An 18102-nucleotide genomic window follows, 5' to 3' on the forward strand; every position below is an offset into this window, starting at 1 on the left:
TACTCAATGACTTTACAACAAAATGAACAAAATATTTGCCCCTGAATTTGTATCGTTGTTTAAAAGTTAAGACTTACCGTTTTGTTGACTACATAACGTTTATGGCATGATCCCTGCCTTAAAGTGTTCTTTCTTCAAATATGTAAAACTGTGATGTTCATATCACGCTACTACCTTTAATTCTTCGCTGCCAACGTTCAAAAGCGCTACATGGGTTTATTAATGTTTCGATAAATATTTCACATTTTAGTTCATTGTTTATTGATTCTGTAATGCAACCTTTAATACGCCTTGGCATGATGATTTCAAAATTTGCAGAGGATATTTCGATGCTGAAAATCTCAGTTATAATTTGATTCTCTTACATGTTCAAAATGTTTCGTTTGGTGGTAAGTCCAAAAATGTTAAAAAGCTGGGCAGGGAAGAATTAAAGGTTTTCATTATTTTTTCCGAATATTATTCATATTACCTACTTAGATCATTATGGTATCGCAATTCTATTCAAGTCACTCCAGAAAGAAGTGTTCTCCTTTTAGATTCCTTTTTTTCTATGAACTCAAGATTTTGTTGTGTACAAAATGTATTACCATTTTGACTTTGAGTTGTGAGTAATCAGCAGATGCATTTATAGGTATGTTTTGATACATATATTACCAAACTGTAGACATTTTGGGTTGATTTGAAATATTTTTGAAACATTTTTAATATTGTATCAAGCCAAAAACTCGTTTAATTTTGTAATCATGATAATTTCGAGGGTTAGAAAACACTTCTTCTTTTTTTGGTTGCAATGCTTGAAACATTGGAATAATCATAACTTTTTTTAGAATCAAATTAAATTGTTGAATCATAACCTAAATGTTTCTAACCAACTTTGTTTATCAGATTGTCTTAATACTTATACCTTAAACCTTTCCGTTTCTACAGTATTTAGTATCACCACCTAAATCTTAAAGTTATCTGAGTTTTAATTTATTGTAATTCGTAACATCACCAAAATGCTTTTGCCTTATTCTGCCGTTATCATCCGATCTTTACATTCTCACATTCTTGTTCTTTAAGCATTTAGATAATTACGTAAGAACTGATCTTGAGTATTAAATCTTATTTCTGAAGAACATCTATATGTATATCTATATGACCTAAGATATGATATTACCTCGGTAATGAACTCTTGTTTCCCAAGTATAGGGAAACCTACATTAACCTTAACATCCTAAGCGCAGCATCATATGGATATATAGATTCTGTTGAACTATTCTACAGTTAAATTTTAATCTTATTTTAACACCGTGCGTCATGTTTTTAGACACAGTCATCCATGTTTTTTTACGTTTCCTCAATCAAGTAATTTGGTCATATTAAATAACACGACCAAAATGTTCACTTCATACATTATAATGGCCGAACTGTAGTTTTGCCGAGAGCTTACAATCTTGAATCTCATCATTTTCATCATTTGCTTGCATAGTGTGTCTTGAATGTTGCTTGAAAATCAATTAATCTTCCCTTTTCAGATTGTACCCCCAATGTGCCGTTTAAAAGAATTTCCATTCTAATATTTTTTTTAGTAAAAACCACCCTCTACGGTACAGCCGTTTGATTATCTTCTTCATTAACTTCATCTGCATGTCCTTGGTACAACCCACACTTCAAGGTATTTGTGTATCCACAGTATAATTTAATAGCATTTTTAGGGTAACATGTTAAAATATACCGTTTGAATTAGACTTCTTTTGAGCCTGACAGAGTTTGACATCCTTTGGAAAGAGACATGATTTCTGAACGAGTTGAGAAAGTCTTTACATAATTATATTAATCAAGGGCTTTCATGTCTTAGATTTTGTGTGCTTGTGTTCCCTATACAAGCTGACGTGAAGACAAAGAACAAAAATGAACTAATGTTGCAGTAGAACTGGTCAAATCTGTACGGAAGGACCATTTGTTATGGTCTAATTATTGCCTCTGCCAAAGGCATGCACAAATGAGAAATTTTTGAAAGGAGAAAAATATAAGTTCAAAAGTTTAAACCTGTTTAAAGAGTGAAATATTTTTGAAATCCGTTTGTCCTTAGCTCGTGATCCTTTTAACGTTCCTCATCATCAAACTCAAGGCCATGTGCTAGGAAAGTCAACAACAACGGGGTTTATATTTTCATGTGTATGTATGAATACCGAGAGAAAAATGAAAATGAACATTACTCGTACTTTCCAAATCAGTTGTACTCCCATAAATACTAATTTATTGCATGTTTAGTTTTTGATGATATACACGTGCACAATGTCTCTCCCATCAGTTGTGAATAGTTGTCTTTTAGTTTGAATGCCATCCTATCTACTTTACCGGGGATCCAATTGCCCCCCGCACCCGTGCAGGTTTGTCGTATATGCTTATTTAAGTGGTGTGGAAAACCCCTTTCTTATTGTCCGACAGTTGTGTATTCATGCACATATGTATATAAACGCCGATGGTGATGTCCATGCCCTAACGATGCAATAAGAGTTAGCCTATAATGGGCGGGATAAATGGTATAAGGGGACGGAAGGGAGCGGGGTAAATGAACGGTGGTACGAAAGGCCGAATCAGCCACCAGAAGAGGCGGCAGAGGAGCCACCCAATGCCCTCTCCGAAAAGCCGGGCGATACGTTTCAGCCAAAGTAGAAGCCTGGCTTTTGCCAAGAGATTATTCAAGAAATCTTCCAGACTTTGAGGCAGAATAAAACTTATGGCATCTAACAGAGCTTGGAGAGCGTCAATCAGGCCGTCCAGAAAGTCGCAGAAGACGTCAAATACGTCTTTCACTAACCCCTCAAAAAATTCACTAATAGCGTCAATCAGACGTTCCTTTGCATCACTGATGATGTTACAAATTATATCTTGGATGTTTTGTCTGACAGTATTGACAAAGGGAGCGAGTTGGCTTAGGATGTCCAGGGCGGAAATTCTGCAACTGCTGACGGTGCTCCGTACATTATCGACGATGTTTTGGACCCCGTCCCGCACCACTTCTCCTGCCGCGTTGATGGCGTCTTGTGCTCCATTGATGAGCGCCTCGACTCCATTTTCGACATCGTCTATGAAGCTTCCCGTCTGTGTCAGACAGAGATTTCGACGTTACCAAAAAAACGGGCATATAGTCAGAACTAATTGATGGCAGCCGGATATGATGTACTGAGAGTAAATATTAACCTGGTAACCATATCTATACTAGTAGGTCTTATTCTATAGTTTTTTTTTTGTACTTTAAATTGCCATACATTGTACCATGTGCAATTGTGGTGGAATTAAGTTCTTCTATCATCCGGAGCTGAACCATGACCATGATCTCAGTATCTCTACGGTGCTGGGGGTGTTACCCCACCTCCTATATGATATATTTACTAGCTTTCTAGCGGAAACCAATCAGATGGCTGCTGACCTACACTAACAATTAGCCAATAACGGCCAAGTTTGAAACTATTTGCACTCATGGAAATGTCATAAACATTCAAAAAGGCCGGCCGGAAAAGCTGGGGCATAAAACTTTATAAAAATTTATATCCTTACTGCTGGGCCGATAAAACACCCGTATGTGTACCAGACTAGTGTGTGAATGGAGAAATGAAATACATAAGAAAGTACATAAGAAATACGTTTGACTCACTCTCTCCTCAACATCAGCCCATATGTCGCCGATACTGTCCCAGAAGCCTGCAAAGTTCATCATCAGATCCTGGAGACAGCCGGGTGTTGTGAAGACTTTGCACGCTTGCTGAAGAATCCTGGGCTCAAAACTGCACTCTCTGTAAAAAAAAAAGATAGAAAATGTTACGTCTAATGTACGGAGGCAAGGAAGGAGTCCAATAGGAGCTCATGATCCTCTGACACCATGGAAACTAGCCATCAAAGCTTTTACTCACCATGGCAAACGACAGGCGCCATTCGGACAACAATGCCTGACCAGTGGACAGCTACCATAGGAGTGGTGTGGCCAGGAAAGGAAAATCTTAACACATAAAATCTTCAATAGGGGAAACAAATTGTAGGCTAATTTTACGTACACAAATATTAGGTAAATGGCATCCCTAAATTGCGTTCTAAATTGTAACTAGGTAATGTTTACCTTCACAAGGTCTAGCCAAACAAAACACTGCTCTGTTTATTCTTACTCAAAGCCAAATACATTCAATCATGTATGGTGATCAGGCTCTCCAACTCTGTTCTGCTACATTATGTAACCAGACACCACATGTTACCATGGTAGTAGACGTCTGATCCAGGTCATTGACCTTATGTGTACGTCTGGAGAAGAGGAAAAGAGCAAAAAAATATGTTTTCTTCGGTAAAAATAATAGCAAACAATTACCCCTCGTTTGGCTCAGTATCCTCCTCCCATGGATAGGGACCTATACAAAGGAATAGAAAACAACTCGTATACATAACATAAATTCTTAGTACTTAACAGTCTTTGACACAGACAGAGATAGTGCATGCTGCAGACCAGGGCATAAATTTCGGTTAAAAAACGACATATTTCAATAGTCGCATCTCCTATGATGAAAGAATACTAAGTGAAGATGTTGTTTTCCAATGTTGCCAAACAGTTCTGTACTAATACTGAAAGATCAAACTGTTTGAACACTTACGTTTGATTTCGATCACCTTTATCAGCTGAATACATACACCTGAAACATGAGTTAGACATGTTAGTATTATTTTGCAGCTATTGTTGATTCAACATTTCGCTTTGAGTCTGGGGACCCAGTGGATGTTTTCATGATCAAAATGCATTTCAATAGATTAATTCTGAATTTGAAATGCAGTCATATTAAGTATTAAGTAATATTAAGTCACATTAAGCTTTTACGAAGACAATCTAACTAAAGTAGAGAAACAAAAAGTGGCCACGTGTGATTGTCATTAGGACTATCCAGAACCATCATGCAAGGAAGTCCAGGGAGGAAGAAAGAGGTGGATAACGGAAAAGATGGGAGGATTGAAACGATTGAAACGTTTAGAAGAATAGAGAACTGAAAAGGGTGGAGGACACTGGTTGCCAGATCTTATGGAGCTGTGGTGCTTCATCCGTCGAACGATTAGACTTAAGATAGATAAGGTGAACGCAGTGGACTCTCTTACCGCAATTTTCGATGGTAATGATGGTGATCAGCCAACTGGGGTCCTCCTTGGTGGTGTCCACGACCCGCGAGTCGTCGCCGCCAGTGATGACCAGCAGTCCCCACCAGTCCCAGAAGAAACTGCGCCCGATAGTGGCTGCGTAAATCGTTATCCCAGCATTCATGGCTTTTTGGACGAAGAATGCCACATCATCGTAATACTGGACAGAGAGAAAGATAGCCTGGTGTCAAAACCTGTTTTACCAGCCGAGTCTCTTTCGTACTGCTCTCGACAATTATTTCTGGAGAGGACGAAAGAGACTCGGGGGCTAAAAAGGTTTCAGCACCAGGCTAGGAGGAGGAACGTTGTCTTAGTTACCGGCGAAATGTTCTGGAATCAACAAAATGTACATTTCTATATCTTGCTTGAGCATTATCTGTGCTATTGTCATGCTATTATCAATAGTTTACGAGATGAAAGGATGGAAACTGCACCAATCGTGAAAAGGCTCAGATGTTTTGCAATTTAATCAGTTCTCACCACGTGCAGATTTACTGACCATTGCCGTCTACAATCCAATCTAGTTATACAATGTGCCCGCATGTACTTACACCCCATCCGTAAGACCCGAAGATTTGTCCGTCACTGAACACTAAGATAACACTGGGCACGTCATCCTGCCAATACGTCTAAAAACGTTAAGGGAAAAATATAACCAGAATTAATTACCAATTCTCAACATCACCTACATCACAATGACACTTGAATGGAGTCGCATTCCATAATCCAGTCCTAAGATTTTATCCACCTTTAACTGTAAATGAAAGGGTTAAATGGCTGCTACACTCGCATGCTGCGCACCTCTTATATATATGACAGCAAAAACTAACGAATCAACAGTTGTACCAAGATCTACAAACAGATAAACTTGATACAAACCTGCAGGATATCAATGAGCTACGAAGGTCCGTGGAGGACTGAGAAAGTAGTAGTTTTAACTGTAAATACATGTGAACAAAAGGCAAATTTCTCCAATGCATAAGTTGTACTTACAGTGCACTGCGTGTAGTGGATACAGTGGCCGACACGTGTCGTAGAGGGGTAGAATTCGACCTCTTCCACCGCCGTCGTTAGATCTGGGATGTTGTCGTACTCACCCAAGGAGATGCTGGTGTTGGGCTCACACTTACAGTACACCAACCCAACCTGTATACAACACAGTAAAGAAATGCTGATTCAGACCATTCAGCAAAAAAAATGTTAGTGCTATTTAAAAGAGGATCCTTACTTGTGAACAATACAATCTGTACAACCTAGAACGTCGGCGTCGTATGGCGTAATGGTAGGGCATTTGACCCGGAGCCCATAGGTCCTGGGTTCGATTCTACATGCCCAGTTGTGCTCTTAGGAAAGGCACTTTTAACAACTTCCCAGCAACATACCAGTTATTACTGATTTCTCGGCAGATTGGCCTTATCGGAAGAAGAACAAGAAGATGCCCGTGTTCATTGTGAAATGACTTCATAGCAGATATCTATTGACATTGGTATATCTTATTCCAACTTCTCTATGGACATACAGAAAAATAACAAAAAGTTCTGACATATACATTGCGGCCAGTGGTAACAAGAGGCGAATGGATACAGGCGACCAATATAGACTCCCCTAGCCCTTGCCCCACACAATCTGCTTGGAGAGTACGAACATCATGAATGTTATACTAAATGGAGAGAAAACGTGCGACTTCTTAGCTCCGGAAACAGAACCTGTAGTGAAACAAGGATAGGACACTTACATTGATGTATCCAAGACATTCAATGAGATGCGAGATGTAAGCCTTCGCAAGTTGGAACGCATCTCTGCCCACACTCGAGGATCCATCAACCAAGATAATCAGTGTGATGTCCCAGTTGGGAGCTGCACATAAACGCAGTAAAACATAAAGGAAACTAGAGTTTCAGAACTTTGGCCAACTTTTCACGACAAAAATTCTATATCTTCGCCAAACGATGTTAGCTTTATTCAAAGACAAATCACACTCTGCTACTAGATAAATAACTTGACAGTTCACTGACTGTGCTTAATAAAATCCACCTAAAGGAAAACAAATTGTATGAGATTAAAGATGTAATAACCCCAAAATAAATTAAAGATAGACCATATTGATGCAATATACATCAAGATAATATCATGGTTATACATAGTATACATATACTTTTTTTTGCTATACTGGTATGTAAACAACGTAAAGGTTTTTTACGTGTTGTAGTCTCTGGAGTAGTCGTTGGGGTAGGCGTTGGGGTAGGCGTTGGGGTAGGCGTTGGGGTAGGCGTTGGAAGAGGAAGAAGAGGAGGGACCTCTTCTTCTGGTTTAACTTGACACCAACCGACATCCCGTGCTGCTTCTATCTGTTCTTGCGTCATGGCGTAGTCGTACAGCTGGATGCAGGCTATACGGCCTTGGAAGTACCTGGGCAAAGGTGAATAATGCAGAGGTTTATAATTGTGTTTTTGCGCTTACAGCTATAGGCCAGGCCATTTCTGGTTTTGTTGCCTAGGTAAAAAAAAAAACCAAAGCAAAGCTAAAACAACAAAATTCATAAAAAATGTAGTCTAGATAGGGATGGACTGAGAGTGGTGGGTGGGAGTGAGGTACTGCACCGAGCTTATCCAGTATTGGATTTGATTTAGATGTACCTGTGGATAGAAATGCTTTCATGGTTATAAACTGTATAGGAACAAGTATGCTCAAGTTATTAGGGTACAAATACTGGAAAAGAGTACCGAGGGTCATCAGCCTTCACCGCCACCCGGACGGGGTACTGACTTGCAACTTCCGCGACATCGATGAACAACGACCCGACCAGTTGACCGTTGTACCAGAGCCTTGCCTCCCCCGTGGAACTGTCGTAGGTTCCGCCCACGTAGTTCCAGGCGTTCTGCTGCAGCACATCCGCAGAAACGGGATCTGGCCAAGTCCCATCCCGTCTAACCGTCCTGCAATAGACGGTAATTACAGTCTTGCGGTTGTCAACCGAAGCAAGATAAAAACAGAGCCTTGTTTCGTGTTGGTTTTATAATATTTGCATAACATTCTGTGTATGCTAATTTTGTATAAAAACAGTTTAAAGGATGACAAAGCCAGTACTGTGGACCTGGGTGACAAATGTATAAAAAGGAGCTGGGTAACAAATAATGACAAATGGTAAATAATATCTTGTAAAATATATAAATTCATATGTGAAAGATGGGAGTATAACATCAGAGATTGTATCAGCATCACGCTAAGTGAAACATTGAAAAGAATAGAAAACCAAAAAGCTATGGTAGAGAGAACTGGTTGTCAGATCATCTGTGGTGCCCCAACGTGGTGCTCTAACAGTTAGGCTAAAGGGTAGATGAGATGTGAAAAATCGTGGAGGTTCTCCGTTTGAAGAGTACATGTTTTGTGTCTTGTGGTTAGACAGTGGTGTGTCTTGTGGTTAGGTACATCTAATAGCTTTCTGAATAAACATATGAGCGAACTGAAGCTAGAATGGGCTGGCTGGATATATAAACTAACCTCATGAACAGCTGCTGTGGACTCGTCTGCCAAAGATGTACCGCAAAGTCATTGTTGTCCCCGACGTAGTTGAAGATCGGTCCGGCATCACCTGTAGGATATATTTGCGCCAGTATGGTGTAGTAGTATCGCACGTCCAGCTTGCCGTTGTTGGGAATGTCGATGTAGGAATCTATAGTCCCAGAAAACTGGAAAGCGCCGGTAGGGTCTCCACTTGGACCAGGGGCAAACCCGGTTCCTACTGGCAGCCCGTCATTTCCGTTTCCTGTTACGTCTGTCGCTCCGTACAGTGAGTTTAATGGCCACAAACCGACTGGAGCTGCAGACAACAAACATATGCGTGTGGAGTTCAAATTATTCCAGTATCTCTGCAGATCCTGCATACCCGTTGTACAGATGCACTTAAGGCTAGGTAACATTACTTGATCATACCTTGATCATACTTGATCATACCATCCAATGACAGTCTCATCTTAATAAACAGGACTAATCTAGAATTTCCTCAAAAATAATGAAAATCTATAGAGTCGAGGTGCATACAAACCTCCTGGAAAACACCTATCCCGTGCTGCGAGAATCTGTTCTTGAGTCAAGGCGTAGTTGTACAGCTGGATGCAGGCTATACAACCGCGGAAGAACCGACCGTCGTCGGCATTCACCGCCACCCGGACGGGGAACTGAGTTGCGACTTCAAAGACACTGATCAACAACGACCCGACCATTATACCATTGTGCCAGAGCTTTGCCTCCCCCGTGGGACTGTCGAAGGTTCCACCCACGTAGTTCCAGGCGTTCTGCTGCAGCACATCCGCAGTAACGGGATCTGGCAAACCCCCATATCGTCCAGCCGTCCTGCAATAGACAGCAGTTACAATCTTGCAGTTGTCAACAGAAGCGAAGGATAACAAACATACAAACAGATCCGTGCTTCTTGTTGGTGTGATTTCCTTTTTTATAACATGCTGTGTTTGCTATTTGTTTCTTATTTTTCATTAAAAACAGTTCAAGCGTGGTAATTGAGTTTTGCATTGCTAGTAATAAAGATGGTTGTAAATGGTAGCTGGGTGACAAATAAAAACAAATGGCAAATGATACAGAACTTATGTATAATATATAGATGTATGCGTGAAAGATAGGAGGATAAAATCAGAGAATGGATCAGCATGACACTGAGTGAAATGTTAAAAAGAACAGAAAACCGAGAAGGGTAGAGAAAACTGGTGGTCAAATCATTTGTGGTGCCACAACGGTCGGACACGTGAGATTAGATGTGAAAGATCGTAAAGGTCGTCGATTTGAAGAGTAAATGTTCTTGGTCTCGTGGGTAGACAGCTCCTCTAATCGCTTTCTCTCTCTATCTGATGAGTAAGATGAAGCTAGAATAGGCTAGCTGGATACGTATACCAGGTTAATATATTTAACTTGCCTCATGAACAATTGCTCTGAATTCTGCTGAGTGAAAAAAGGAAGCAGATGAGTGAAATGAGGCTAGAAGAGACTATATAAAAGGCTATAAACGTACCCCATGAACAGCTCCTGTGGAGTCGTCTGCCAAAAATGTACTCCATGCACATTGTTGTCCCCGACGTAGTTGAAGATCGATCCGGCATCACCTGTAGGATATATGTGGGCCAGAATGGTGAAGGAGTACCGCACATCCAGCGCGCCGTTGTTGGGAATGGCGATGTAGGAAGTTGCAGTCCCGGAAAACTCGAAAGCGCCCTCCGGGTCCCCGTATGGACCGCGGGCTAGCTGGGCTCCAACTGCTACCCCGTCATTTCCGTTTCCTGTTACGTCTACTGCTCCGGTCTGCCCGTCCAATCGCCACCAACCGACTGGGTCAGCTGCAGGAAAATATTCCAAAATCAAAAAGACGGCTGGATTCGTTTATGTAGGATAAATTGGACTTTTGTGAACATTAACGATGGAATCTGTTTCGATCCGTTTTATTCTAATCCGGAAGTGGTCTGAAACGGTTTGAGGCAGTGGTCGTCATGAACGCGTGAACCGGTTCGCCTTCGTGTTCGTGCCGTCGCCAGTTCCCGCGACGTCTACCCGCTTCTCTACAGATCCCGCATATGACAACATCATCATCTCAGACCAAGCCAAAACAGACGAACATAGACACATACAAGATACCCTGGCTAAGTATGGCTACCAAAACTGGACCTTCAACAAAGCTCTCAAACCTTTGGATCAGCCCAAGAAAACATAGAAGTGCAAACCATTGACCAAGAGAAACAGAAACACTATTCCGTATGTCCAAGGAGTATCCGGCAAACTCCGACGGGTCTTTTAGAACTTCAACATTGCCACAAATTTCAAACCTCACTAAAACTTAGACAAAAACTGGTACACCTTTAAGACCGACCTCACAATGGCACCAAGGAATATGTCATTTACAGACTCAAATGTGAGGAGCCCAATTGTGAGGAGCACAACAAAACCAGGGTCACTCTTTCAATCTCGAAACCTCGGATATCGTAGACCGTGAAAGCCGATGGTGGGAACGGAGTCAGAGGGGCAATATAAACAGTGAAGTTTATTGCAAATTCATGCCCGGGGGGCTAATTGCAGATTACAAACATAAAAGAACAATGAAACGTAGTATAAAATAACTAAAATCTACATGATAAAAGGTAGTTGTCTAGAGCTATAGCTAATAAAACTATGTCTAAGGGGTTTGACTTTGACTTTGACTCTTCTGTAAACCATGGAAGACGTAATTTGTTTTGGGAAGTTAAAAGAAGAATAGTTTTTTCTTGGTCTGTAAGTTTAGTAAAATTGGGATAAATTGTAGAAATTTGAATAGTTAACTCATTTCGAGCGTTGGTATGAAAGGAACAATTTGAGATAAAGTGTATTTCGTCTTCGACAGCCTTTGCATTACAATATTTACAAATCCTTTCACATACAGGTAGCCTTCTATACCTGCCTCTCTCTATCTCCAAAGGATGGGCGCTAACTCTAATTTTGCTAATGGCTGAGCGTAGTTCGAAGTTTGCAAGATTAACATATCGCTCTATGTTGTACATAGTTTTACATTTTGCATAAAATCTTAACTTACCACTATCAGTTGACATGGTATGAAAAAATGTTTGTATATGCATATCTGTAAGTCTCCTTCTCAGCATTTTCACAACATGTTCAGGATCATAATGTGAGTTTTCGGAATGCCACAACAAGGAGTATCCATTATGATCTAATATGTCTTTAACACGTTGATATATAAAACTGTGCAACCCTGCCCTCAACAGGGAAGGGGGCTAAGGGTAGATCTCTCCGGCACTTGATATTAGGCGCTCCCAGCTCCGGAACAGACAACACTTATAAGCTCGTGATCTGAAACAGGAGCTACTTGACTAACCTGCGTTATCCTTGTCTTGACTTGTCTAACTTTTGTTTCCTTTTGGACTTTCAAAAAGATTGTCTTCAATTATTTGTATATCAATCAATAATTCGTGCTTATAAACCTGTTTTTCTGACAACTCTCCAGTGTCACTGACGAAAGGCAGTGGATGCTACCTGAAACGTCTGACCGTTTCCAAAATCATATCCAGTTGCTTGATTAACTGGTTTTGGCGTACTTCATCGCACTAGTTTTGGTTTCGATTACTTTTCCAAACTGGCCTCTCTACGACCGAATTCGAAGCTGCGACTGGGCCAAGACACAAGAAGAACAAGATACAAAACCCTTTCTCGGTGACGCATTGGCAACCCAAGTGTTTTGAGCTTGGATGCAAGTTTGCATCATGGCAAATTCTCGCAAACTGAAATCGTAATACCATCCATACCACCGGTTGATGGCCCTGATCTTCAACGGATAGGCGGCAATGAGAACACATTCATCCTGATAAATTAATGATAAAATGTAAATATTTTGCTTTTCTAAACGTATGTGTTCCTACTGAGCGGACAGAACAATCACTTCCATCGTTTCTCACCGCTCTAAGGGAATGGATTATAGACAACAATGCTGAAAACCTTATCATTGGGGGTTAACAACCCCACCTTGGACAGATTAACCGGGTGCCATGTGACTCCAACTGCAGGCGAGAATGCACTTGCTAAATTTGAAAATTCTTGTGGACATATGGCGAGAGCGCCACCCTAATGTGAGGCAGTTTACTTGGGGGCGAAAGAACCCTGATCCTGTGTCCAGTAGACTGGACGTTTTTGTTTATTCATAAACCATTGACGGAGTCTGTTGTTAAATGTTACATTCGTCCCTCATAGAAATCCGGTCATCAGGCTATTTTCCCCAAGATACAGCTGACAGACCCCCCACGAAGACCAGGGTTCTGGCGCCTAAACACATCGCATCTCACAGATAATCATTTTTGAGACATCGTCTTCGCATCATTAATTGAATCTTACCAACAGAATTGCCTTTACATTACTAAAAAAAGGGCTATACTACAATTGATTCATGAAAAGGGAGACAAGACAGAGCTAACCAAATTGAGACCCATCAGTCTGCTTTTAAAGAGGGTCTGCATGGGGGGTCCTGCCAACGGTTAACGGTAAATTCAGCAGGGCCGATAACGCTTAACGGTAAATTCAGGACGGTCGGCAACGCTTAACGGTAAATTGACAGGCTTTTTTTCGAGCTGCACTTGATTTGGTATCTCGCTTTGTGAGAAAAGGTGATCACTGACAAAATTACGTATATCTTACATGTAATGAAGCACGCATTAAAGGTATGTGTTCCCTGTGTTTCCCACCTGCCCTGGTCCCTGAGTGCGTCCTCAAATAAAGGGGAGTCCGAGTCGACGTCGGCCAGCTTGCATTTTTCAGTCTGCCCAGTTTTACCGATGGATTTTGAGAGGGGATCCGGAGCGCCGAAGGCGCTCGTAATCTAGGGGGTCGGGGGGGGGGGTGATGCTTCCCCGGGAAATTTAGGATTTTTAAGCCTTCAAAAACGCAATTTCCCGCATTTTGAGAGGCAAATCATGGTGTTGAGAGTGTTTGTCGGTCCTTCTCCGCAAACTTCCGGAAATTGACGGGAAAGCTGGTTCTGGCTAGAACCGAAGGGACCGAGCGCGAGCAATGTAGGGGGGGAGGTCCGGGGGCATTCTCCCCCGGGAAATTTTGTATTTTTAAACCTTCAATAACGCATTTTCCTGCATTTTGAAAGGCAAAATTAGGCGTAACGAAGAATCATTCATTAACGCTTAACGCTGAATTTAGGATGACAAATAACGTTTTACGTTGAATTTAAAAGACAAATAACGCTTCACGATGAATATACTGATAACGCTTAATTAACGTTGAATTAGAGCGGGCCGGCAACGATTAACGGTGAATTAAAATAGCCCATAACGGTTAAAGAAAAATGGCATGCAGACCCTCTTTAAATACAGACTACAAAATACTTGCAATGGCAATGACAAAGAGACTACAACATGTTTTACCGAAATTAATCTTTGAGGATCAAACAGCCTATTTAAAATCGCGATTTACTGGCCAGAATATTCGAATAGTACAAGATGTCATGTATTACTCTAACTTCTATGATTTTCCAGGCACAATCCTGTACCTTGACTTCCAGAAATGTTTTGATACTGTGAATTGGGATTTTTTGCTGGCAACTTTGAAAAAGTAGGATTTGGTACAAATATCATTTCGATTGTCAAAACAATGTACACAAACATTGCATCAACATTGCTGGGTGAAAATCCGCCTTTTTTCAACTGCAGAGGGGCATTCGACAGGGATGCCCGCTCTCAGTACTGTTGTTCAATTTAGTAGTGGACATTTTAGCAATGAAAATCAGACAGGAAGGCAACAATAGAAGGAATAAAAGTTACAGTGGATGGTGAACATGAAATTAAAGTCCGTCAGGTGGCAGATGACACTACACTTTTTATTACTGACTGCGAGGAAGCCATCGAAACTGTAAACGATTTCAGTCGTGTGGCTGACCCCAAGCTAATTTTGGGGAAATGTAGTAAAATGCCAAGAGGGCCAGAAAATCTTACAGAAACCGTTGCATCGTTTAACTTTTCATTGCTGCTATTTATCTCAATTTTTATAATATAATCATTTAGAAACGTAACATTGTAATGCCAACAATAAAACAGCCACATTGAATATTGCCACAATTTTCCTTGATCACCAGTCGAGCCATGCTGCATTGGCAACATGTATGTAAATATATCATGTTCTACAAAATGGAAATGATAGCATTTCTTGCAAAAAATCTATGATATAGACACTGGATAATAGCTAATACATACGTTTGCATGTAAGGGGCTTGAATTAAAAGATGCTATTGCTTTAAGCAAGGACATTATACCTTAAGTAAGATATTTTCTAGCCAAAATGCATATGTTCAAGCACGATTCCCACGTACATGTACATGTACATGCAATGATTCGGTTTCAAAATTGGGGAAAATGGTTGAAGACCTTGTTACACATTTTACCAGCCTAGATTATTTACAGTTTACAACAAATTATGTACAAAGTTGATAAAAAACAGGTAAATTTTGCTGACATTTAAAATCAAACTAGCTTTTGTGGCAATTACAGATCAGAAATAAAGGAACATGTTTTGCGTGCGTCTGAAGATTTGTCACGATAATATGATGAAAGAGGATGTAAAAGATAGGAAAATACCCCGTCGTTGTTCTAGGTTCCAGTTAAAAAGTTTGGACAAAGCAGCCGTACTTACCACCTTGAGCATTTGCCCCGGACAAGGCGACAGACACCAGCCAGGCTGACAGCAACACTTTCCACCACATGTCTCCGGTTTGCGAAGTCTGTGCAAGAGTAGAAAAGCAAAATAGTTTAGAGTCAGGTTATGAGCCTTACTCAAGATTTCATTAAGTTTATCGAATGTAGAGGTTTTGCACTTGATTTGATCATGAATTCAAATTACTGTACTAGTGTTCTACCAGAAATACCGGGTAATTAAGGGGACGTAGAAGTAAGGTTTATATTCAACCCCAAATTGTTGTGTTGATTGCATATATCTATTTTGAAGTTTATGTACGATCATATATTTTCTAATTTGGAGTAACTTGAGTGCGTCGTCATCTTGTCTGTACTAATTTCCTTATGTTTCAATAAAAAAAAACTCAGAAAAATCAGAATAGAATATAAAAAAAAAGAGCGAAACCTGTATCACCTGAAATACCATGCCTCATTGTTTAACTCCCTAGACTACGGCCCATATAACCCTGGACGGCTAGTCTGGTAACCGTAGCACCATCGGGAGCTCGGCGGTCTATGCTCGGTACCGAGACGGTGCTGTCCTCCCGCCCAGTCGAATGAGTGCACGCCCGGGGAATTTTTACGATTCAGATACCTATTTTCCCATGTAAAGCTTAGCAAAGTTGGGTTGGGTAAAACACCTGGATATTGAGCCTCGGCGTACGTACGCTGGCTATCGACTGGATATCAGCTTGGCTAGCTACGGACAAGGTGCAGCACCAGACCTTCTTGCTTTCAATCAAGTTTTATCTTAATCTACAGACAGACGGACGCAAGAGAACTACAAAATGCATCGTAAGAAACTGAAAAAATAGAAATAACAAGACAGTTGGTAAAAGGGCGTGTAACTTGAGTTACAAAGATATGAAACATCACTTACCTCCCCAAAAGTTGGAAAGTAGAACCCGGTGAAGTGGACACTAAACTGGTTCACAGCTCACTCTAAAAAAACACCCGGTTTGGATGAGAAAAAACGACGATGCCGGAGAGTCGAGAACAGACCGATACATGGCAAAACCCAGGGCTCTCCCCATTGGTCAATATTAACAATGACGAGCTTATAGATTATTATAATTAGGTTGCGTCGTTTTTAGATACGTGGCCAACTCATCGTCCAGGCAAGACAACTCCTCTTACACGTGATTCTGCGGTGTTGCCAGTGAATACCTTCCCACGCAAGATCCAATATCATTGTTTCTAGTCATGCTGTCCACAAAGCAATTAAACATCAATCAATAATACTACCATTATGCCTAAGTGCACATCAAAGAAGAAAATTTCATTTATGTGCCGCGGTTTGTCGCAATGAAAACAACTGACATCGATATATCATCTTATACGTCCTTGTCGCTCTATTATTCTTCAGGTCTTCGTAAACACTGTGGACGGTACGTCTCCCTCAAAAATAGAAACAATATCAACACAGAGGGTGCCATGCGAAATGTTATGCTGTGGGTTGTATTGTTTTGCTAATCTCCAAATAGATCTTTCAGTGGCCACCAAAGGCAGTATCAAATTGACCAGGGAGTACCCATTGGCCACGTGCATCATCAGGCTGATGGACAGTCCTCTGGCCAATGGACACTGCCTTGCCACCGTATGATTTGCTCGGAGATTATTCTTTAGCGTCAAAAAGGCGGCACGTCAGTAACATAAAGAGACATCGGTCCCTTTGATCGGCAATATCCTACCTGTGATTACCTGTCCTTTTACCTGTGTTTTTTTGCGTAGTACGTATGAGCGAGCGCGCGTGTGGCTGATGCAACACTAGTAGTTAACTGGCGGTCGTTTGTTTTTCCACAGTGCAAAATATCGTTTCAACACTTCAACACTTGTTTGCGTTAGATATATATATACATCGCGTTACTGGTACGAAGCCAGATTTCTGCCCTCCCCCCCCCCACACACAAACACACAACACTAGTAATATTAGAGGTTTCCAATATTCATGTACCTGAGACAAGGGATGGGAGGGGTGTGGTCGTCAATCCTAAGTGCAACCATAGCAGAAATGTGGCGGGGCACACCAGGGCTCCCATACTCCATCCTCACCAACTATAGTTTACTTGGGGCCTGATCACATTCGTCACACAATGGCCGTACTTTTTAATTACTCAATGTGTCGTAAACATGCAGAGCTATATATGAAGGTAATACAACCCAGGCTAAGGAGGGCAGAGATGAACAGAATTTGTTGTAGAACGCTGGTTTTACGTACTGATGCGAGGGGAGATGGTGATCTCTCAACGTAGCACAACATCCGGGAGAAGGTTCGTGTCGAAAAGGGCTTACCTATCACCCAAGCAGATGTGGGGATCCGGCATATTCTCAGTGATTCGCACCTTGTATGAAAAACACTACTATTTTGTAGTATCTATCCTAGTAGTAGTCTAATCGTTAAAAATACAATGCTAGGAAAGAGGGACAATGCCATCATAACTTCTCGGAAGGTTGTGCCCTACGGACTCTTGTTTTTTTGTTTGTTTTCTTTTGTCCACGCTGCATCCAACTTGACCAAATTGACCAGACAGCATCCATTGGCCACGTGCATGGCTAATGAACAATCTTCTGGTCAATGGATACCACCCTGCCACCGTATGATCTGCTAGGAGATTATTATTTTGCAACAACCTTAAAAAACGACATGTCAGTAACATAAAGAGACATTAACCCCTTTGATGGGCAATATCCTACCCATGCAAGCTACAGGTTGGTGTTTTTTGCAGGT

The 18102-nt window shown here is 41.1% G+C and overlaps 1 protein-coding gene across 1 annotated transcript; it reads right to left on the minus strand.

Annotated features, from left to right (window-relative positions):
* Positions 1–1574: 1574 nt before the first annotated feature.
* LOC109484340 lies at positions 1575–15427 on the minus strand. Its single transcript, XM_019787593.1, has 14 exons — positions 15334–15427; positions 10181–10502; positions 9203–9510; positions 8659–8977; positions 7881–8093; positions 7358–7566; positions 6893–7014; positions 6151–6303; positions 5709–5786; positions 5119–5317; positions 4626–4664; positions 4346–4385; positions 3644–3782; positions 1575–3090 (listed from the first exon to the last, which is right to left on the minus strand). The coding sequence occupies exons 1-14, from the start codon at positions 15401–15403 to the stop codon at positions 2503–2505; spliced, it is 2799 nt and encodes a 932-aa protein (XP_019643152.1). The 5' UTR covers positions 15404–15427; the 3' UTR covers positions 1575–2502.
* Between the last annotated feature and the right edge of the window lie 2675 nt (positions 15428–18102).

Source organism: Branchiostoma belcheri, unplaced genomic scaffold (genome assembly GCF_001625305.1).
Source record: "Branchiostoma belcheri isolate BF01 breed outbred unplaced genomic scaffold, Haploidv18h27 scaffold7, whole genome shotgun sequence".
Classification (NCBI taxonomy): domain Eukaryota; kingdom Metazoa; phylum Chordata; class Leptocardii; order Amphioxiformes; family Branchiostomatidae; genus Branchiostoma; species Branchiostoma belcheri.

What these genes read in the sequence shown, in the direction of transcription:
- LOC109484340 (XM_019787593.1), bottom strand. Translation starts at nt 15,403, where the DNA reads ATGTGGTGGAAAGTGTTGCTGTCAGCCTGGCTGGTGTCTGTCGCCTTG. An exon ending in GGATAGGTGTTTTCCAGGAG is followed by an intron (nt 8,978 to 9,202) that starts GTTTGTATGCAC and finishes TGTTGTCTGCAG; the next exon opens with CTCCAGTCGGTTTGTGGCCA. An exon ending in CCACAGCAGCTGTTCATGAG is followed by an intron (nt 8,094 to 8,658) that starts GTTAGTTTATAT and finishes CGTCTATTGCAG; the next exon opens with GACGGTTAGACGGGATGGGA.